This window comes from Tupaia chinensis, unplaced genomic scaffold (assembly GCF_000334495.1).
Source record: "Tupaia chinensis unplaced genomic scaffold, TupChi_1.0 Scaffold143584_1, whole genome shotgun sequence".
NCBI classification, from domain to species: Eukaryota; Metazoa; Chordata; class Mammalia; order Scandentia; family Tupaiidae; genus Tupaia; species Tupaia belangeri.
Window position 1 is genome coordinate 2,741,014 of NW_006203430.1, and position 23,436 is coordinate 2,764,449.

At 36.6% G+C, this 23,436-nt stretch overlaps 1 protein-coding gene across 7 annotated transcripts in view; it reads left to right on the forward strand.

Annotated features, from left to right (window-relative positions):
* PTPRM (protein tyrosine phosphatase receptor type M) overlaps nt 1-23,436 on the forward strand; it is a 732,676-nt gene that overhangs the window by 314,545 nt on the left and 394,695 nt on the right. For all 7 annotated transcript variants that reach the window (XM_027766560.1, XM_027766561.1, XM_027766562.1 and 4 more), the window contains one exon: nt 13,101-13,409. In XM_027766560.1, coding sequence (XP_027622361.1) covers nt 13,101-13,409 — 309 coding nt within the window. The remainder of the gene's footprint in view (nt 1-13,100; nt 13,410-23,436) is intronic.

Sequence of the window (23,436 nt, forward strand, 5' to 3'; positions counted from 1 at the left end):
GGAGACATTTCCTGAATTGACATAGGAGAGCAAAGGAATTGAGGTAGAAGCTCATGATTTATTGCGTGTCCTGTCCTTTTATCAGATGTGTTGACTGAAAAATATAGGTACTTTCTAGAATAAAAATTTATGCTAGATACAGGATGAAATACATAACTTGATTGTTTATAGAATACAGTAAGACATAGAAACATAACCAACATATGTACATTGGGACTTGACCGTGTGGGTCTGTGAAAGTCTCTGAGTTTTTATTGCCATTGAGAAGAAATAATTATAAAGGAGTCTGATTTTTAGCCAAGATTGAAAGGCTCTGTTTTGGCAGATAAAAAGACAACTATCACTGCATGTGTATGTATCAGTCTGAGCAAAGATATTAATTTTGAGGCAGAGTCGTATTTGAAGTACAGCGGATAGATTTGCCTGACTGGCGTGGAAAGCAAGAAGGGTTATGTGATCCGTTTGATAGTTGTGACTTACTAATGGGAACATTTTTTATTTGGTTCAGATGATAACAGGGCATCAATTAGAAGTCCTTTGATTGATGCAGACAAACTGTCACATCAAGAAGGTATCTGACAGTGGCATGAGGGACAGATAGATTAGGGAAGAGAAGCTAGAATTGGAGCCTTTGAGAAAATACAGTTTAAGTATTTTACAGTACATATGAATATTGCAGTATGATAAATTAGTATACGGTATTAGTTTCCTGGAAAAAAATTCTACATACTCCTGTCAATATGCATACCAATAGCACAGTCATTTCTGCAGACCTGGTTTATTACAGAGTTTGAAAGTTTTTATTACAAATGTGATCTCTAAGGACTTTTCCGTGTGTGCAGTATGTATGTGTGCACTAGCATGTGTGTGTATGTGTGTCAAGTAGAAAGCATATGTTTTAATCATGTAACTTACACATTTTTAAGAGCACACAGATGTACACAAGTTAAAAAATATCCCCATTAGTAACCTACACAGATTCAAACAGATCTCTGCATACAGTTGTGCAGACTGTGCGTAAACTTATGTGTACCTTCATAACATAAACCTCGTAGATCCGTGTATCTTTTGTGCCAGTTTTCCTATGATAAATCTCTCAGGGAAGAGTCTCTATATCTCGTTTGCACAAAGGTACCCTACGGGCTAGCCATGGCTTTGGACAGTTACCTGCCTGCAGGCTCTGCCTTCTGAAGTGACAGTCTTGAGTTCTGTTTTGCATCTAGTCATAAGTGTCCAAGCATGAGAGAGGATGAAGTCTGGGACTTTGGGCTGGAGTCAGGGAGTAACAACTATTCCCTAAGTGTTAGAGCCAGGCTGTGCACCAGGCCTGAGGTTCAGCTTGCAGGAGTCAAATACTAGTTTCAGGGGTGAGAATGTTACTGGCTTCTGACTTAGGAAGAGTAGGCTTTGTAATACTTTTTGAGTCAGAAGATCCCATCCTATGGATGTATTCCTAGAACAGGTAAATCTTTTTTCTTCTTTTTTAAAATAAACCTTATTTATTTTTTTCTTCCACAAGAACCACCACTCCAACAGGTTCCTCATGCTGCAATCCACCCCTAGACCTAGCCAACGCAAGTCACAGGCACGTACAGGAACCTACTTTGCAAAGGGAGGTCCTGAGATATGAACCTAGCACTTTTCTCAGGTGGATCTAGTTGCATTACTGATGCACAACCACCTGCTCCCTCCTAAAACAATTAAATCTTTAATTGTATATTATCTTGTTTCCTTAAAGTCTTCCTGGTAGAAACCATTGTCCTTTTCTCATAAGAACCAAAAATAGCTTCTTCTCCAAGAAGGAAATCTCAATGAGTGCACAATGTTTCTGGGATACTCATGCATTCCCTTTAATAATTATTCTTAAGTCATTATGTAATATTTGATATAAACCAAAGAATATTTGAAACCAACATAAATTGTGCAGCAAAACAAAAACAGACTCCCCGGCTTAAAAACAGAATCCCTAGAATCTTTGCATCTATCCCTGCTTCTTCCTCATTTTATCCCTTGGCCTCCCTGACAGAGGTAACCAATATCCCAAGTTCTTACATAAATTTTGTCTTTGCTCTTCTCTTATTTGGTTATTAAAGTAGTTTCACCACATATTTATGTTTTCTTCAACAATTCTCTTTTTCATCATTTTTAATTGTATCAAGTTGTGTCGGTGTTCCATGACTTGTTTTCTTTTTTTTCCCATTTAATACTGTATATTTTCTGAGATCCATGATTGCTAGTTGCACTAGTTTACTCATTTTCCTTCTGGTATAACATTTCCTTTGTATAAATATTCATCCTCTATTTGCTCAGTAGGTATTTAGGTTGTTTCCATGCTTTTCTTCTTTTTTTTTATTTTTTGTTTTATTTGACAACAATGCTGCTAAAGACATTTCTGCATATATTCCTGGTGCCCACTGAGAAGTCTTTCTCTAGGAATTGTTTTCAAACTGTTGTGCAGCAGGACATATATTTTACTTTGTATCCTATATACTGTACAACAGAGTCCCCATTTTTTTTACTTAAAATGCATTCTAATTGTTTTCCCTATTCTTTTTCTTCAAAACAAATGCTAGTGTGAATATATGACTTAGGGACTCAGGCTGCCACTGTGTGAAGACCAACCATACTGTGAGGAGCAGAGCTCTAAGCTATTTCTCAAACTTCTCTGGTGACAATTGCCTGGACAGTAGCTGCTGCTGTTGTTGGCGCTGCTTCTGCTTCTTTTTCTTTTCTTTCTCTTTTTTTAAATTTTGCTTTAGAATATATACATTCAGTGTAGAGAGAGAATGAGAGAGAGAGAAAGTGAGAAAGAAACCCCCTCCTAGGGGATGGCCACACTGCAATCCCTTCACCTCTGTGCTCTTTTGTGGGATTGGGGGCATGCACATAGTGTGTTTTTTTCAAGCTTCCAGGTCTAGGACTCAAACTATAGAGATGATCGTGTGGGATCCAGCTGGGATAACCTCCAGGCCACAAGCTGGTCCACCTGTGCTGCTTCTTAAGGATTAAATTATGAGACTCCATTATAGTACTAAGGAATCTGAATCTCTGGGAATAAGACCTGCAAAGCTTTATATTTAAAAAGTATGCCAGATTATTATTCTCATTAGAGAAATTTAAAACTATTATTCTAGGATACATGCCTAAAGTATATAATAAATCTTAGGTTGTGGGGTGTTCTAATAGTAACCTCATAAAATGGTGTCAAGTTGTCTTTCAAAATGGCTGAACCAGCTCACACTTTAATCACAAATGTAAGTAACACTGCATTGACCCACATCCTGCCAACAGTCAGTGTTACCAGACGGCTTCACTGTCACCATGCTGGTAGGACAACATATAACTTCACTATGATGCTAATGTGTGTCTCCCAGATTAATATAAAGCTCAAGCATATTGTTATACATTATGGTATCTCTCTGTTCTTCTGTGAAGTCCCTTTTATCAACTTTTAATACATCTTTCTTTTAAGTTACCTTTTTCTTGTGACTTATGGAAGTTCTTTATACCACTCCAATAGCTCTCTTTTGTTAAATGTATATGGGTTCTCAAAGCAATAGATAAGGAAAGGCTTTAACTTGAACCTAGAGATATTTCCTCCCAATAGTAACATAACCCTTTTCTTAAAAGTCTTGAAACTGGGCATTGTTTTAGCTTCTGTGTGTATGTAGGACATTTTGGGCATTCCCCCACCCAAAAAAAAAAAGCAGTTTCATCTACACTGAAGATCTGTTTCAGGTGGCAACTGCCTGCTTCAGTAATTTTATTGAATTGGTCAATAAATTTTTCCACTTTTTCTATGTCCACGCTTGCCACCACTGATTATATAGTTGAATCTTAAAACCATTGAAACCATCCATGACTTGCCTTAGTGGTTCCTTCCCCTCCATACACCTTTGATGTTTTGAAGATGCTGCATGCCTTGACTTGACTTATTAAAAAGCTCATGAGCATTCTTTCTTGTATCTGATCATCAAAGTAGATCACCATAAGGCCTTTTTGCTGCCTGGTTATTATGACTTTAAATCCTACTGATGCCTTTACTGCCTTTTTTAATTCTATCTTTATTTTTCAAGGTTGTTGAAAGGTCAAGTGCACCAGCTCCAAATAACATGCTATTTCTTCAACTTTTTAATCAGCTTCATATTTGTTTATGATTTTCATTTTCATCGCTAGATCAATAGCCTTCCTTCAATCATGGTGCTACCTCCTGGTTAAGTCATGTTCTTCCTTTCACTGACATCTTGTACTAAAGGCACACAGTAAAGTACAAATTTACAAATAAAATATATACTCTTGCATGAATGTGAATGTTTCATGTAGTGAATACAAACCATGGTAAAGAGACAAAAACTGAGAAAGGGGATTCTTAAGACTCACATGGACTGAGAAAGGGGATTCCCTGTGCTGGAGAACTGGTCATATGTCTGAGAGGTCATTAAATAGGTAGGTTGTTAAGTGCAGAGTAGCCATATTGGTTTTGTTTGGCTTTGTTTTAAAGAGCCATTGAGCATTACCTAGATACTTGAAGATGCACAACCTCTACAAGCCAACAATTCTGCTTTTTCTATTCACCCATGAGAACCTGTGGTTTACTTATTTAATGGAATTCTGTATACCAATTAAAGTGATAACTAGATCTGTATGGTTTGCTTTGGCTTTTTTGGATAAAGTCTCAGGTTGCAAAATATTTTAGCACTTTTGTAAATTTTCAAGCATTTTAGACATATATAGTCAAAGCTCTAAAACCTGTCAGGAAATGAAACATAACTACTTTGGGATAGAAAGCAGAAAGGTAGAAAGAATTCATATCAGTAATATTTTATTTCATTAGTAAAAAACTATATGAAGCAAAACACAAAATGTTAACATTTGATATTTATAGGTAGGTACTCACTGACGTGGTTACTTTATTTCATACTTCTCAAAGTATTTTAAGCACCAATTTAAAAAATAAGACTTTCCAGGGCTAGCAAGTGGTGTGGTGGTTGGGGCACTAGACTCCCACATGACTGACTATGGTTCAGATCCTGGATCTGGTAGCTTGAAAATTATACTGGGCACGTGGGTGTGCCAGCCCCAAAATCCCCCAAAGAAGGAATTGTAGCATGGCTATCCTCCCTGTGGGGTGGGGGGGGGTGTGAATTTCTCATTTTCCCTCTCTCTTTCTCTTTCCAGGGAACATAAGTACCCTATGGGAAAAAAAAATCTTAAAAAAATAAATAAATAAAAAAGAAGACGAGGACTTTTAGGCTTATAAGAAAAGCATCTTTCTGGGGCTGGCAGATGGTATGGTAGTTAAGGGCATTGGACTCCCACATGGCTGACCATGGTTTGAGTCCTGGATCTGCTGGCTTACTTTCTCACTCTCTCTTTCTCTCTCTGTCCCTCTCTGGTCAAATGAAAATAACTAAATAAAGTTAAATAAAATCATTCTTAAAAAAAAAAGAAAAGAAAAGAAAAGAAAAGCATCTTTCATCTTTCAACCAGTGTGGGACTTTTTACTTTATCACCCTTGAGTATCTTATACCCACATTTCTTTAGTTTGAAATGTGTCAGTGGTACACTTTATACCCTTTCTTTTTTTCTAACCTTCATTTGACAAACTCTTCACTTTAAACCTAAAGAATGATGTTCATCACTTCATGAGAGAAATACAGATTGATAGATACCCCCCATGGGATCCTAACACTGTGATTCACCCCCCAGCCTCAGTCAGCTGAATCAGGGGCACACACACAGACATCCAGCACACTCAGAGAGGTCTCCTGTCACAGATGTTCCCATGCAGGTCAACTTTAAGGAATGTTGTGTCACCTGCAACTTAAAAAGTTTTCTAAAAAAATTTATCCTGGAAGACTTGGTGAAATTGTTCTAAAATCAGCAACCTAGGATGACTAACACAAGGCCCAAGATGTAGTCTTTTGTTTTATTTTTAACTGTTCAAACCAAAACTAAACAAAGCATTTGTAAATACTCTCTTTTCAGGTTTCCTAAAAGCACTAGAAAGGCTCCCTCTAGGCTCTCAATTGTGGCTTATGTTTAGAGAGTTTATTCAGCTGTCATTAGCCTCCTGCTGAGAGGATCTGTTTGTTTCCATTGTGTATGTCCTTCCTAGTTATCATAGTAAGTAAGATAATCTTTCACATGTCCCATAAAATGTGAACAGGAATTCCAGTTTTCTCTTATAGTCAAAATAAAAATAGTCAATATAATTGATACATGAATAATCCATTTCCCAGCAATGTGGCATACTGATTTGCTTACCTTTACAAGTTTAGGACAAGTTCAAATTAGCAACTGAAACACAAGAAAGACTTTGTGAGAATATGTCCATCCGAAACTGAGAAGAGTGTTTGATTTTATATAGGGTTTGGCATTACTACAATGTCCTTCATTTATACTATAAGACTATTTTTTACCTTTTAAATTATAACTGTTTTTAAAATTTTTTTAGAAATTATTTTCTTGGGGCTGGCAGATGGCTTGGTGATTAAGGGTGCTGGACTCCCATATGGCTGACTGTGGTTCGAGTCCCAGACCTAGCGGCTTGCTCTCTCTCTCTCTCTCTTTGGCTCTCTCTCTCTGGTCAAAGTGAAATAAATAAGTGAATGAATAAATAAAATTAAATAAAATACTTTTTAAGATAAACTATTCTTTATAGAGGATTGTGGAATATATTTAAGAAAATAGATTGTTTTCAAGGGCGTTTATTGATTCAAAGTATGAAAATGTAAAATCTATTAATGCAATATCTTTTAAAACTATTCTGGTAGAAGAGATTATTCAAATTCATATAATTCTTACAAGTTTTAATTTATGATAAGTGTGCAGATGCCTATAGGGTAGTATAAATCAAAGATTGCTATAGTTCAGAATGTTCAACTTGACAAAGGCACTTTTTAAATTCTGCAAAGTATTGGCTAATTCAAAAAGTATAGGTAAGTTACATGAAAACAATGCCTTGTGCCTGGAATTGCTGTGCTTAGGAATATTGAAGGACCAGCTAATTGTGTAATAGATACCTGCTGGACACCCACATAATTGACTGCAGTTCGAGTCCCAGACTTGGTGACTTAAAACCCAGACCAGGCACATGTGCATGCATGCCCAAAATCCCAAGAGGAGAATGGAGAAGTGATTGCATTGTGGCCATCCCCCTGGGGTGATTTCTCACTTTCTGTCTCTCTGGCAAGTGCATGTGCCCTATAGCAGAAATCGTTCTCTCAAAGAGAAAAAAAAAAAAAGGAATATCAAAGTGTTGGATAGGCCACTAAAGTATAGTTAATCAGGTGTTTGTTCTAATGTAACTGAAGAGTAAAGTAAAGGAAGCTCTTGCTTTATTATTTTGTCACCCTCTTTGTTTGACTGGTGAGGGAGAAATATAATAGCTGAAGGTACTGACTAGGACCCACCATGCCATTCTGGTTGTTATTCTCTTTATTGTAATAGACCTCTGTGTAGTTCATGAAGAGGTAGAAAAGTGAAACCTGTTAGCCGGGGCATTGGTTGTAATCTATGTTTTTGATTATCAATGACAGGATCCTAAAATTACACCCAAATATCTCTCCCAGGTTCTGAAATTGAGTTTCTGAAAAAAGCACTGTAGTAGTAATGGAAGGTAAAGAGCAGAGTTCCAGAGAAATGAGCTGTGAATTGAACCTGCAATGGAAATTGATCCTATCAGTCAGTTTGTGCCCTTTCTCCTAGAAAACCAAAAGTGAATGCAGAAGGAGCCAGGATCACTGATTAAATAGGATGTTAAAGTGCTGGAGGCTAGAACTGGGCTTTTGGTCCCCCAGGTCTGGACTGCCACTGTCAGACTGCTCTGCTTGAAACCTGGCTTATACTGGCAGAAAGAGAACAAAACGAAAAATGCTACAGGCACCACTGGGGGGATCGGTGAGAGCTCCTTGAGTAAGCTTCCAGTGCAACACACATTGCACTCCTTTGGGAAACCATGCTGATTTCTTTTCAAGAGTTGGTGGGCCCAAATTGCAACTGGCTGGCCTCATGATTCATGCCAATAAGGCCTGTCATGTTTTCCATTCCAGGGGGGGAGGGAAGCATCAGTGTGGCCTAAGGGTGTGAATGTTAAAAAAAAAATGGTCTTGGAATTAATTACCATCCTTAGTAGCATCTTTAGCCTTGTGAGGAAAGAGGAACAAATATCCTAGAACTAGAGGTCCTGTGAATATAATTTATTACCCTGTTATCTAACGGCAAGATTTATACTGTGCACATAGAATGGTAGTAATAGTATGCCAAGTTTTCTTAGGCAGTGTTTATATTCCACCCCAAGAAATGCAGTATGAGTTGCAATTAGCCTTCTGAAATTACACATTTCTGGTTATGAAGTTGCCATTCATTTCCTACGGTGTGATATATTTCTACAACGATGCCCTTCAAAGTCTTCAGTGATCATCAATATAGATAACTAGAGTAAATGTCCCTGTGGAATGCCTCATTCACAGTTAGCAGCACACTAATAGAAATGGTTCTCTGGAAACATTTAAAATAAAGGTGCTATAAAATACTAACTTAGGATGTAATCATTATAAATCCATTGCTGGATCAGAATTCAATTTTTCAGAATGGCAGGCAAAAGCAATAAAAAAAAAAAAAAATTGACACCGGGCAGTTCGCTTAGAATGAATTGAATGATTATCAGATTTCCTTAGTCTTTGGTCTTAGCCTACAAACACTATATTTGAAGAGGACACTATTAGAGGAACAAGATAGCACATAGCATTCCATTTATATTATTGGATGTATCTGTTTTATTCAAGTGATTTCCCTAACTCACTTGACTTTGCCTTTGAGCCTGGCAAAGTGAAATGGCAATATTCCATCTGAAGTGGGCCATGGCATCTGTAGCATCGTATTGATTCAACTTATTTTTGACTAATGGGAGAGGTGTTTTGGAATCAGAGTTAAGGTGGCTGTCATCCCTACCCCCTGTTGGTATGATTCCTCCTTACCCCGATTGATACTCATCCTGCCATGTTGCTATCACATCCTAACAGACACAAAAGAACTATATGGCATAGTCAAAGATCTGCAAAGAGCACAGAGGAAAGTACTCTGTTTGGAAAAGCTTCTATAAGATAGTCTTATTTAGACTAACCAGAAACCTAGGAAGCAAGTGAGTGAGTACAGGCCTTAGACCTCATAGGGCCTCTACCTCTAGTCTGTTAATTCCCTCTTTTGACAGTAAGGATTTTGGAGCCTTGGTCAATAGCCTTGGTGATTGTTTTGTTCTAGGTTTAGCTTTTAATACTTGACAAATGTATGGAAAGTTTGAGACAGTTTTACAATGATGGAATTCTCAGGTTTCAGGTCTCCTAACAAAGAAGGGAGCATGTATTTCAAGATTTGACCAGCAGACAGACAGAACACATTGTTTTTAAATTTGGGGCTTAATTTAAGTATGTTTTTTCTTGGCTAAGGAATACTAAAATGATGCAGGCTTAATTATGCTGTGGAAAGTAGTCTTCCACTGAAATTAAGTTAGAACTGTACTGCTTGTTTAAACTAATATCTGAAGCGTTTAGTCATTTTATTAGTAAGTAAAATTGATGGAAAACTTGGGAAACTGCTTTAGAACAGTCCTTGTGGAGATCTGTGATTAATAACGAAAACGGCGAAGATATGCATGCTAATCTGTTTATGTATAAGGGATCTGGAGCTTATTAAAAGTTTTTATAAACATTTAACTAATGAAGCATTATACAAAATTACATTTTCTTTGAATTGTATGAAGTCACTAATCTGGAGGTAAAAACCTTCAATGTTATTTCTAAGCAACTTATTTATGCTATTTTCCCTGTACTAGTAATTTAACAGTAAAAACTTAATTTAGTAATAATGAACATTCTGTGAGGTGCCACTCAGGAATTTTTGGGAGAGTTTTCATCTCACTTATTCTTGGTCCCTAGAGTTATTGCAGGATAAAGTAGCACGAATGATCATTATTAACCTCGTTTTATGGGTCGAGCAAGTATCAGGCAGATAAATCCTGCTTTGCATATATAAAACCAAAACATCAGTTCACTTTAAATATTTTTATGTTAGCTATTGCAGATAAAGAAGGTGGTTCTAAGTTCCCTCTAGGTCCTAAATGATGGGGAAGATAGGCACAAGGGACTTATGCACAAATAGAAAATAAGGAGTATACTTCAGTAATAAGTGTAAACCAATTTCCAGCATCCTGAAGTCCAGTCAGGGTACAACTGCACATGGGAGGATGGCCTGGATGCCTCTTCTGTGGAATTGGGATGAAAAAAGGGACTTTTCGCAGCACTTTTGTCTTAAGATTAAATTCACTGTCAAGCCAGTAGGTGGCATAGTGTTTAAGACACTGGAGTCCCATGTGGTTGACCGCTGTTCGAGTCCTGGACCTGACAGCTTGGAACTCATGCCGAGTGCATGTGCAAGCATGCCCAAAATCTGGCGAGGAGAATGGACTGCAGCATGGCCATCCTCCTGAGGGCTGGTTTCTCACTTTCTGTCTCTCTGGCGAGTGCACACACCCTATAGTGAAAATCTCTCTGATAAATAAGATTAAATATATTGGATCTTTACTTTACATATCTTTATTATTTATAATACATATATATATATACACATATATATATATTATTTATCTTTACGTATTATAACATCTTTATTTTATGGTATTTGGTCCTGTTATAGGTATCTTTAATATCCTAATTTCTTTTCATCACAGATTTTAATTTTGATCAGAGACTTTGTAGTAGAGTTGAAGCAGCATCATGTTTGGTTGTCAGTTCTAATGTCAAGTGCCATGGTTAAACCTTGACCCTGATCAAGTTAATGAGCCTATATGCCCACAGTTTTGTTTTTTTTTTTAATATAGATTTTTGGGGGAAAGCATTTAATCCACAGGATTGTTTAGAGGAAGAGACTAGACATAAAGCAACTCACACATAGCAAGCACACAATAAATGGCAGTCATTATTTCTCATTTCCAAGTTTATTGGCCATTAGCAATTATAGATTGCTTTATAATCATATCTGGTGAACACACTTCAGAAAAACAAAAATAAAAATTATGAATCAAATGTACTATTGGTATACCAAAGCAGAACATTCAGGTTTTCCCTAAATCCATGAAAGGTAAATTGCTTGAAACAGTTCATAGTACATAGTAAGTGCTCAATAAATATTAGTGTGTATTTATATATTATTATATTGTCATTATCATTTCATAAACAAATTTAAGCTTTCTCAGTGTATTTTTACTTAAAACCATTCAGAATGCTTTTATAGTTAAGGAGGCTGAATCCCACATGGTCTGCTGTGTGGTTTGAGTCCCAACACAGCAGCGTGGAAAAAATCACACCAGGTACAAATGTATGGATGCCCCAAATCCCCAAGGATGGAGAAATGGAAAAGGGATAATGCATGACCATTTTCCTTGGGGGATGCTTTCTCACTCTCCTCCCCCTAATACACCACCCCACTTTTGTCTCTCTCCAGAAAACACAGGTGCCCTCTTGAAAAATTTAAAATAGAATATGCTTATTCCCTGCATGAAACTTTGTTCCTGGAGCTTAGGCTAAAGAAAAATATGAAGACATTGTCACAAATAGGCAAGAACTACTTTGGCATTGATTGTATGGCATTTTATAAGGATTATAACCTGAAAAGACCTGGAATTCTGCTCAAAAGTTTATTCTTTCCCATTATTATATTATTTCATGTTTCACTCTCAGGTTTTATGTTTTCTAACTATATAATTACAAATTATTCTTAAATATAAAACATATATATCCATTAGTAATAATAATTATTAAATTTTTGGAGAGGTTTTTGCTATAGGACATGTGCACTCACCAGAAAGACAGAGAGAGACAGAGACAGAAAGCAAGAAATCACCCCCCAGGGGGGATGGCCACGCCACAATCCCTTCTCCTCCGTTCTCCTATCAGGTCTTGGACACACACACACATACACCCGGCGTGAATTTAAGCCACCAGGTCTGGGACTTGAACTACAGTCGACTACATGGGAGTCCAGCAACATAACCATTACACCATCTGCTGGTCCCAAGAATTTTTTTTCATATATCAAAGACCCAGAGGAAAAGAGGGTTAAGAAAGATAGCTGGTGGGACCCGCAGGTGGTATGGTGGTTAAGCCACTGGACACTCCCATGTGGTGGACCACAGTTCCAGTCCTGGACCTGGTGGATTGCTTTCTCACTTTCTCTCTCTGTCTGTCAGTCTCTCTTTGGTCAAATTAAAAATAAATAAATGAATAAATAAAATTAAATAAACTATTCTTTTTTTTTCTTTCTTTTTTTTGGAGAGGTTTTTACTACAGGGCGCGTGCGCTCGCCAGACAGACAGAAACAGACAGAGAGACAGAAAGCGAGAAATCATCCCCCAGGGGGGATGGCCACTCCGTGATCCCTTCTCCTCCATTCTCCTCTCAGGATCTTGGGCATGCATGCACACGTACCCAGTGTGAGTTTAAGCCACTGGGTCTGGGACTTGAACCGCAGTCAACTACATGGGAGTCCAGCAACACAGCCATTACGCTAACTACTGGTCCCAAATAAATAATTCTTTAAAAAAATAAGAAAGATAGCTTGTAATTTCTCTTAATGATAATGGAAAGTTGAGAAGTAAGAAGTTTAGGCTAGTGTGGTAGTTTTGTGACTATCAAGGGATTTTCCTCCTTTATCATTATTTTGACTTAACACTTATATGCCTCATTGTCTGTCATGGCTACATGAGCTCAAAATGCAGTGTCCTTATTCCAGCTAGTTGAAAGGAAGAAGGAGTAATGATGATAAGTCCCTTCCTTTTACTAACATCTCCCAGAAACCATTCTAGATATCTGGTATACCATTCATGAAAACTTAGGCAAGTGACCATATCTTGCTGCAGAAGGAAATGGAAACTTTAATCTTTATTCTGAGTGGCTGTATGGTGAGCTAAGATTGAGGAAGTTTATTATTCAGGAAGAAGAGATCAGACATTGGGGACAGAAATATTTGTGATATTTGGACTTCACCTGAGTTTTTATAATCCTTTTCTCTTAATGTTTCCTTTTGTTTTTCTTTCTAAATAGATCCCATGCGTGGCCCAAGAAAGTTGGAAGTAGTAGAGGTCAAATCTCGACAAATCACTATCCGTTGGGAGCCATTTGGATATAATGTAACTCGCTGCCATAGTTATAATCTCACTGTCCATTACTGTTACCAAGTTGGAGGACAGGAACAAGTACGAGAAGAAGTAAGCTGGGATACAGAAAATTCCCACCCTCAACATACAATCACTAACCTGTCACCATATACCAATGTCAGTGTGAAACTCATCCTCATGAATCCTGAGGGACGGAAGGAAAGTCAAGAACTCATAGTACAGACAGATGAAGATCGTGAGTATTTTTAAATAATATGTGTATGTGGGATGTGTTTTCAGAAAACAACTTTTCATTTTTCTAAGTTGAGAGCTTTCTAGTGAAAGCAAAAGAAAGTACTTAATTCATTGAATAATAAAATGTGTGTATCTGTGCTCTGTATTCGTAAACACTTACTGAAAGAGGATAAAGAGAATAAAGACTTGGAAATTTATTTTACTTTGTTAGTTGTATAGTTACTTCTCTATATATAATAATTTTATGTTGCTCTAAATAGTTTTTCATTCAAGTTTTATTATATTGAACTAAAAATCATTGTTTTGGGTATTAGATTATTTATACAAAATGTGTATTTAAATATATTTAAATGACATTCTGAAACATTTTTCATAGTTCTGATAAAAATTCAGCACAGAATAGAGACTTCCCTTTTTTTTTTTTTAGTGCAATGCTGAGAAACTACATCATTACCTTGGTGGTTGTGAAATATGGATCATTTTTTCCCATAGGAACAATTTTGTAATTGAGTATTACCTTAATAAACAAGAGCTTAACAAATAAACCATGCATGTCACTAGCAACTCATCAAAAAAATATGCCTTGAATCCCCTAGCATGAATATAAATGTGCTTTTACACTGATTGTACAGGGAGCCCTTGTGTACAGTAATGTGTGCACATAGCATAGAAAGTACAAGGGGTGTATATCATATGCTTGACCTCAAATTCATTTGCCAGCCTTCACAATAAGTGGCAAAGATCTTGGGAAGCCCATTAAGTGAATAAACTTACTTATTCTTGAAAAAAATAGATATTCAACTTCTTGTTTCTTTATGCACATAATTATATAATTTTGATCATTGGTTAAAACATGAATTTAATGTTTACAATAACACTTTATTTTACTTAAAGAGCAAAGTCTTTGGGGATGTTTATGACGTATCCAGCACCATGCATGTTACCGTGGAAGAAAAACATAGAAAACCAGCTGGAGTAAATGAGGAACTCAGCTTACCTCACATCTTCTCTTTTTTTCTGTCACCCCTGAAATCTTGCTTGTGTTGGTTGTTCTCAGTTGGTTATTTTATTAGTTATTGCTGGTGTACATCTTAGCTTGCTATACATCCGTCAGTCAATGCTGAGACTGGAAGCCCTACGTTTTCCAGCCCTCTCTCATCTCCCAGGAAAGGGGGAAAATGGCGTTGACATTGTCTATAAAGCATCTCTGACCCTCTTCATCCCATGTATTTCTATATTAATGCTAATCCTAACTTCTGTTGTTTCTCTTTTAAAATATTAGACTATTCTTTTCTCTCAGCTTCCACCACCCACATTCAGATCCTTATTATCATATGCTGTAATTTCTATAACCATTGCTAATCTTTCTTTGTGGTCCCAGATTTCCCATTCTTTTTTTTTTTCTTTTTTTTGGAGAGGTTTTTTTCTTATTGGGCGCGTGCGCTCTCCAGCAAAGACAGAGAGATACAGAGAGATAGAAAGCAAGAAATCACACCCCAGAGGGGATGGCCATGCCGCAATCCCTTCTCCTCCATTCTCCTCTCGGGATCTTGGGCACGCACGCACACGCGCCCGATGTGAGTTTAAGCCACCAGGTCCGGGACTTGAACCGCGGTCGACTACATAGGAGTCCAGCAATATAGCCATTATGCTAACTGCTGTTCCCTCAGATTCCCATTCTAATGCCTTCTACTCACTCACTAATTTTTAAAATACATTTGCATCATGTTCTCTCTTCTTAATTTTCATTCCAAAGCCTCAGCTTTCAAGGTTTTCTGTATCCTTGGCTCATACTCTAGAAGTAGTAACTTTTTCTTTTTTTTATTTTATTTTTTATTTAAATTTATTTATTTGCATTCTTTCACTGTACATCATTACAACATACAAAATGAGATTTTCCATCCAGAGTACACTGTATATTGTCTCAATCAAGCACATCAACAAACATGTTATTGTCAGCAAATAATTTTCCATTTCTTGTTTTCTGTAATGTTTTGCTTTTTTTTCCCCCATCCTTGATTCCCTATCTCTTACCCTCTGCCATCTCCCACTCTCCTTCCACACTGTCTCTAGTATATATGTTTGCTTTCTATACTGTTTTCCCCCACATTTTATTGAATTACTAAAGACCTTAATTAATCTAAATAATTTCATAGCAAACACAGCTGATATATACATTTCCATGAACACAAGTCTAACTTTAGGCATCCTACAAAGTAGCACTTAGCTGGGGCTATATATCTTACTGCTGTCATTGAATAGGTATATTTTTTCTGAAACTATTTTTTTGTAACTTAATTTACATTCTTTCCCGAAGCATCATTACAGCATACAAAATGTGATTTCCCATCCAGAATATACTGCATAGTGACTTAATCATGCAATATTATTATAAAAAATTTCCATTTCTAGTTCCTAGAATTCTTTTTACCCCTTTCTGACCCTCTGTCCTTTCCCACCCTCTTCTCACACTATCTCTGGTGTCTACAATTGTCTTCCATTCCTTTCCCACCCACATTGTATCTATCACACAATTTCTTACATAATCTAACTACTTTCAATGGTGAGTTCACTCGTTACTATTAAGAAAACCAGTTTTAACGTAAATCAGAGAAATGCCAAGGAAATTTGCTTAAAGCCAGGAAACAGTTTAGGATTCTGTTCAAATGGTAGGTGCATGAACCTATCAGTCTCATGTACTTTTATCTTCTGTTCTGGTTCCATTTTTCCTATTAAATTCTGGGATATATTATTCAACTCCAGACTTGTCCCTACGATTAAGTTGGCCAGTTTCTTAGTTTCTGAACTCTTAATTCCATGTGTCTGTATTTAATTTTCCTGATATAGCACACCTTCAAATTCTTGAAGTTCAGTCATGCTAGCTTGTTTGCTGGAGGCTGAATTATCAGTAGAAAAATCTTCATTTTTCGTGTGCCCTGAAATACCTAGTTTGCAGAAGCCATGAGGAATCTTCTTCTCAGTAACTTTTTCTCTACTAGAACTCATTCCACAAAGGTTTCACCTCCGCAGTGGTCCTAGAGACCACACTTTTTCCAGCCGGTCTTCCAAATTGCCTGTCTGTTCTCCTCTGTGAACCCCTTTCCATGGCTTCTTCATTCTGTCTGCTCAGCCACCCTCTGAAGGTCACCTCAAATTTCAAGTCTTTCATGAAGTTGTCTTCAATTCTTCTAGGCCACATTATGTTTATAATTCTGACCTTCTGTGCACTCGATGAACCTCAGTTTTGTCATCTGAGAAGTAAGTATACTAATAATTACCAAAAATGAGAAAACTTTTCAACAGTTATTAGAAAAATGAAATTAAAGTACTAGTTTATTTTGGTACAAAAAATTTTCGAAATTCATGCACAGTTTTTTCATAATATGTATTTTCCATGAACTTTTTGAAGACTACCCCATACTAGTTATAGTTAGTTTTAGAAGAATTTACATGAAGAGCTATCTTAGTAACTTAGAGGGCCTAGTGGATGGCTATTGTGCTGAGGAGGAGGAAGATTATAATGGTTCATAGCAACTCACTGTGATCCTTCCTTGTTCCTTCATTATGATATATATACACACACACACACACACACACACTCATATATAATTTTTCCCCTTTTAACTGTAAACTGCTTGAGAGAAGAAACCATCTGTTCTACTTTTATACCAATATGAATGACATTGAGTAGGTCATAAACATTCAAAAATACTTCATTAGCCTTTAAATGAAATAAAGTATTGTTGATAAATATTTCCCTCATGTTTTAATCAACATTAATGTTTAAATCCATGATAGAGATACACAATGCAGTCATTTCTAGAGATAAGCAGATATAACTTGATGAAGCATGAACCCATTTAACATTTTTGAGTTTCAAATTTAGAACTGAAATTACCTAAGAATTCTGTCACATTCTATCTAAACGGAGGTCTGAATCACATATTTATTTGAAGTATCTTGGTACTACCAGAAGTCAAGGACTTTTACTACCAAATAAAATTCTATTGTTTTCCTAGCACATGGGCATATAGTTAATTAGATTTCAGACTATATTTCCTAACAACAACAACAACAAAAAGTGAAATAAGACAAGCCCAGCCACAATGACACATAGGTAACACCATGGGAAACTGGAAGCTACACAGAAGAAACAGGTTCCGTGCCTGGAGCCAGTCACTGTTGCAAGCACCTATATTCCTAGCTATGTGGGAAGGTTGAGTGAGAGGATAAGGACACTGTGAGACTCTGTCAAAAATATCTGTCTCTGGCTAGAATTCACAAAATGTTGTTTTCCTATAGTGTAATTTTTTTTTTTTTTTGGAGAGGTTTTTGCTATAGAGCGCATGCGTTCGCCACACAGACAGAGAGAGACAGAGAGACAGAAAGCGAGAAATCACCCCCCAGAGGGGATGGTCACGCCACAATCCCTTCTCCTCCATTCTCTTCTCGGGATCTTGGGCATGCACGCACATGCGCCCAGTGTGAGTTTTAAGCCACCGGGTCTGGGACGCGAACCGCGGTTGACTACGTGGGAGTCCAGCGACATAGCCATTACGCTAACTGCTGGTTCCTTATAGTGTAATATTTTCATTGTGATATTATTCCATCAAAAAGTGTGTGTGGGAAAATCTTTTTTTATCATGGTTAAGATGATCACTAGAGGGCCAGCAGGTGACAAGGTGCTTAAGGTGCTGGATCCCACATGGCTGATTCTGTGGTTCAAGACTTGGACACAGTGGCTTGTAAAATATGCTGGACACATGAAAGTGGCTGGCTAAAATCCCATGAGGAAAATGGAGGAGAAGGGACTGTGGTGTGGCCCTCTACCTTGGGATGTGATTTTTCATTTTCCCTCACTTACTGTTTCTACCTTGGGATGTGATTTTTCATTTTCCCTCACTTACTGTTTATCTCCATCTCTCTCCAGTGAATGCATGAACCCTATGGCACAAAAAAAAAAAAAAATTTACAACAAACAGATCATATAATGCTAAATAGCTTGAATTTACCTTTTATGGCTACATACCCCATATATTGACTTCCCAAAACTTTCAAAAGTAGGTATTAGACTAAAGTTCCTGTGAGGCACTGTATCAGTAATTTAATTAACCTTTGGTATTTTTAAATTCATTTTATTCCAGAGCTAATAAAAAAAATTCCATGATTCTCACTTTAGTTTTCTTGTCAACATTCCCATGATGCTATCTGTTTACTGGGTCTCTACCAGTACATTTTAATAATTATAATAACAAATAAACTTTTAAAAATATTTAGTAGGGGTACACCTCCTACAGAGTACTTACTCTACCATCCTTCCCCCTGCCATGCAGCTAGCCTGGATCACATGGAGCCTTTGTAACTGGTCTCCAGCGTCACCCAGCAACACCCCTACTGCTTGTACCACTACAACTGGATCCAACAACTTCTACTTTTTTTTTTAATTGCTAGAAAGCATATAAACTTGTTAGAGAGACACGAAAAGCGGGAAAGAAAGAGGGAGAAAGCACTCCCGACACACCAAAATGGGGCGTGGTCATCCTATAATCCCTTCTCCTCCATTTCTGCATCCTGTCAGGATTCAGGGCATCCATCCACACATACATTCTTGCTGTGTTTTTGAATCCACCAGGGCTGAGACAGAAACTGCAGTCAGCAATGAGAGCTCTACCACTAGGTTACAGAGACATAGATTAATAGATCATTTCAAATAAAAATATCATCACAAAATACAGAGACAGTCATCATAGTTATCTTGATAATGTGATAAAACTGATGATGGTGTCATAATAAACAGTTTCAAGGCAAAGAGGATGGCCTAGTACAGTTTTCTCAGGTATGGCCTGTTGTAATTCAGCTTTTCATCATGATAAACATTTTAATCTCACAACCTATAATTCAAATTTTCTTAGACTTTATGATTGTATAACTTCTTAAATGCCTTGCCTTTCTCTGCTTTGCTGCAATCTCACTTAGATTTCTTCAGACTAGGACTAACAATTATTTTCTTATTTATATACTATATAGGGTTTGGGCATGAGAAATAGACTTAATTCAACTTATTTATTTTAGAGATAAGGCAACTGAGACCTAAGGAGTTTCAATGATTTGTCCAAATTGTTACGTTAAGTATTGGAGAATCTAAATCAGAACACAGACCTCTCATCTAAATCAGTATTTTTTTTTTCTGACTAAATAATTAGCTCTATTTAGAATAACTGTATATGACCTACATTTACCTATAAATAGCCCCTCAACTAAAAAATGCATCTTATCTATGGGTTCTTTTGAAACTCTTAGGCAGTCTTTCTAACCTGTGCCAATATTGCCAACCATTAATTATGTGTATATCTTCCAATTTCCCTCTTTACTAAGTTACATGTATCAATTTATCAATTAATATTTGAGTGTTTCCCATTTTTTGTCTATATGAATAACGATGCTGTTGGGATCAGCAGTTGGTGTAATGGCTATGTCACTGGACTCCCATGTAGTCGACTGTGGTTCAAGTCCCAGACCCAGTGGCTTAAACTCACACAGGGTGTGCATGCATGCATGCCCAAGATTCTGAGAGGAGAATGGAGGAGAAGGGAGTGTGGCGTGGCCATACCCTCTGGGTGGTGATTTCTTACTTTCTGTCTGTATGTCTCCGTCTGTCTTTCTGGTGAGCGCATGCGCCCTGTAGCAGAAACCTCTCAAAAATTAAAAAAAAAAAAAGAAGAAGAATGATGTTATGAATATTTGTGTACAAGTTTTTGAATTGATATATGTTTTCAGTTTTCTTAGGTAAATATTTTGAAGTAGAATTTCTGGGTGATAGCTATGTTTAGTCATTCGTGAAACTACCAGACTATTTTCCAAGTACTATATGATTTTACATTTCCTCTTGTGGTTTATGAGGGTTCTTATTTATCTACATTCTCATCAGTATTTGTTATTATTTATCATTTTATTTGAGCAATACTAGTGAATATGAGGTGATATCATTGTGGTTTTAATTTGTAGTTTCTGCTGGCTAATGATGTTGAGTAAATTTTCATGTGTATATTGGCCATTTTTATATATTTTCGACAACTGTTTATTCCGATCCTTTCCCTATTTTTAATTTCTTCTTTATGATTGGCCTTTAATAGCTTTTGTATTTGGGGCCAGCAGGTGGCATGGTAGTTAAGGGAGCTGGACTCCTATACAGCCAACAGTGGTTCAAATCCTGGACCTGGCTTGCTTTCTCACTTCCTCTCTCTCCTGTCTCTCTTTCTCCCTCTAAATTCAAATAAATAGAGAGATCTCCAGAGAGATCCTGTCTCTCTCTCACACCCTCTAAATTTAAATAAATAAATAAATAAAGGTAAATGAAATGATTCTTTAAAAAAATAGGTTTTGTGTTTTAGTTTTATATATCCTGCCAGATATATGATTTACAAAAACTTTCTCCCATTCTATTGTCTTTACACTTAAAAAAATACTTTTTTTATTCATTAGAGAGAGCTTATTCATGAGCTCAGAAAGTGGGGGCAGCTGGCATGCTCAGTAGGGTTCCAGTCATTTTCTGATTCCCCTCCACAGCCTTCCAGCTTGTCAGGATCTTGGGTGCCTGGGCACCCAGTGTGTTTCCAGGTTGGAATGCTAATCCAAAGTTGCCCATGTAGCTTGCAGCACTACATTTCAGTGTGCTACCAACTGTGCCACCAAGGCCGGGACTTTTTTTTTCTCTTTAATTTGCCAGAGGTCAAGTTCATTCTTGGGGGGAAGGGAGTAAGAAAACACCCCCCAGTGGGAATGGTTGTGCCACAATCCTTACTTCTCTATTTCTCCTTCATTTCAGGATTTTGGGTACCCATACAATATGCCAGATTTGTTTTTCAAACTGCCAGGTCTGGGCCTTGAACCATGTGGGATCCACCTGAATTAACCATATGCCACCAGTTAGCCTGCTTTCACTTTTTACATAATAGCATTTGAAGTACAAAATCCCCACATTTTGGTGATGTACAGCTCATTTGTACTTTCTGGTTGCTTGTGCTTCTGGTATCGTGTCTGAAAAACCATTGCCTAATCTAGTCATTAGAGTTACACATATACTTTCTTCTAAGAGTTTTATAGTTTTCATTCTTACATTTAGGTCTTTAATCTACTTCAATTTATTTTTTTTTAAATGGTAGGTGTGTCTGTGCAGAAAACATCCCCAACAGGACCTAGTTGTACCATAATCCTTTTTCTCCAATTTTCTGTCCTATTAGGACGTGGGGCATGTATGCATACCTTGAATATTTTTCAAACTACTATGGTTGAGACTCAAACCAGTGTTAGCCATGTGAGATTCTGCTGCCTCTGTGTAGCAGTTAACTACTGCACTGTGGGGCCAGCTTCTACTACAATTTAATTGTACATGTGGTGTGAGAGAAAGATCCAACCTGATTCTTTTGCATATCCATTGTGCCAGCATCATTTGTTAAAAAGATTATTTTCTCCACACTGATTTTTCCTATCACCCTTATTGAAAATTAATTGTCTGTAAATGTAAGGGTTTATTTTTTTGAATCCTCAGTTCTGTTCCATCAATCTATATGTCCTTAAGCAAATGCCATACTTGCTTGGTTACTGTAGCTTTGTAGTAAGTTTTAAAATTGGGACGTTTGAGTCCTCTGAAACCACTTTTTATCACTCAAAATAGCTGACCATCACCAATTTGATTATATACCCACAAATGTATATATTTTTATAAATGATATAATTACAGTAGTATACTTATACTAGTTTATAAGTAGGATTGACAAAGTAGCACATTAAGTTATATATAATATAAAGCTCACTCAAATCTGAATTTTAAATGATTATACAAAAAAATTTAAGGTAATATTAAGTATTTGGTAGAATATTAGCAGGTAAATCTCCATCTTTCTATGTCAACTAGATTTTCTTTCAAACTTATAAGAAGGTATTTAAGTTTAGAAAAAATAGCATCAGACTTTCTCAAATCTCCTATTTACTAAGTAAAATAATTTTTAAAACTACATGCCATTTAATCTATATCAAGTTCTGTTTAATGTATATTTTTACACTTGATCTTAGCTAAAAGGTCAAGAAGCGATTTTTAATGTATATTTTTTAATAGATATTTCAGGTGGCATCTTCAAAAAGTTTATGGGAAAAAGTATATTACAAAAAATTACACATGGATAATACAGATTTTTTACACTAAAACTCATACTTTAATTTTATTTTCTCATGAACTTTCTGAAGTCCCATCATGTTAGTATGTAGTTAATATATTAGGTCGTCAGGAAAGTCATGACATATTTTTCTATGTATTTCTATGCAAAAATCTATTATGACTTTCCTGATGACCCAATGTATTCTTTAACATGTTTGACACCTAAGATTATTCTTATAAAATGTATTCATGATGATGTGTATATATGTGATTTATTTTCAATCTTTTCAGTATTTTATCACATGAATATGATGCAATTTATTAAATGATTTGATTTGTTTCTAGTTTATTACACTACTATTTTCACATTCTTGTGTAGGACCAGCAGATGCTGTAATGTTATGTCACTGGACTCGCATGTAGTCGACTGTGGTTGGAGTCCGAGACCCATTGGCTTAAAACTCATGCTGGGCATGTGTGCATGTGTGCCCAAAAGCCTGAGAGGAGACTAGAGAAGAAGGGATTGTGGTGTGGCCATACTGGGGTGATTTCTTGCTTTCTTTCTTACTGTCTCACCAGCAACCACACATGCCCTATAGCAAAAATCTCTCTCTCAAAAAATTTCTTGTGTAAGTTTTCTGATATATATGTACAATAATTTTAGTAGGGACTATATCTGGAGGTAGGATTATTGAGTCTTACAGTCTATGTGTCCTTTCCACAGTGGCTGTATTCTCACAGTATATGAGAATTCTCATTGCTCCATATCTTCATTTCTATTGGAAAAATGAAGATGTTCACTTATAAGATAATTACCGAGCTCTGTCTACTTGATTCAAACTTTAAGGAAAAAGATGTTGAAATTTATTTTTTT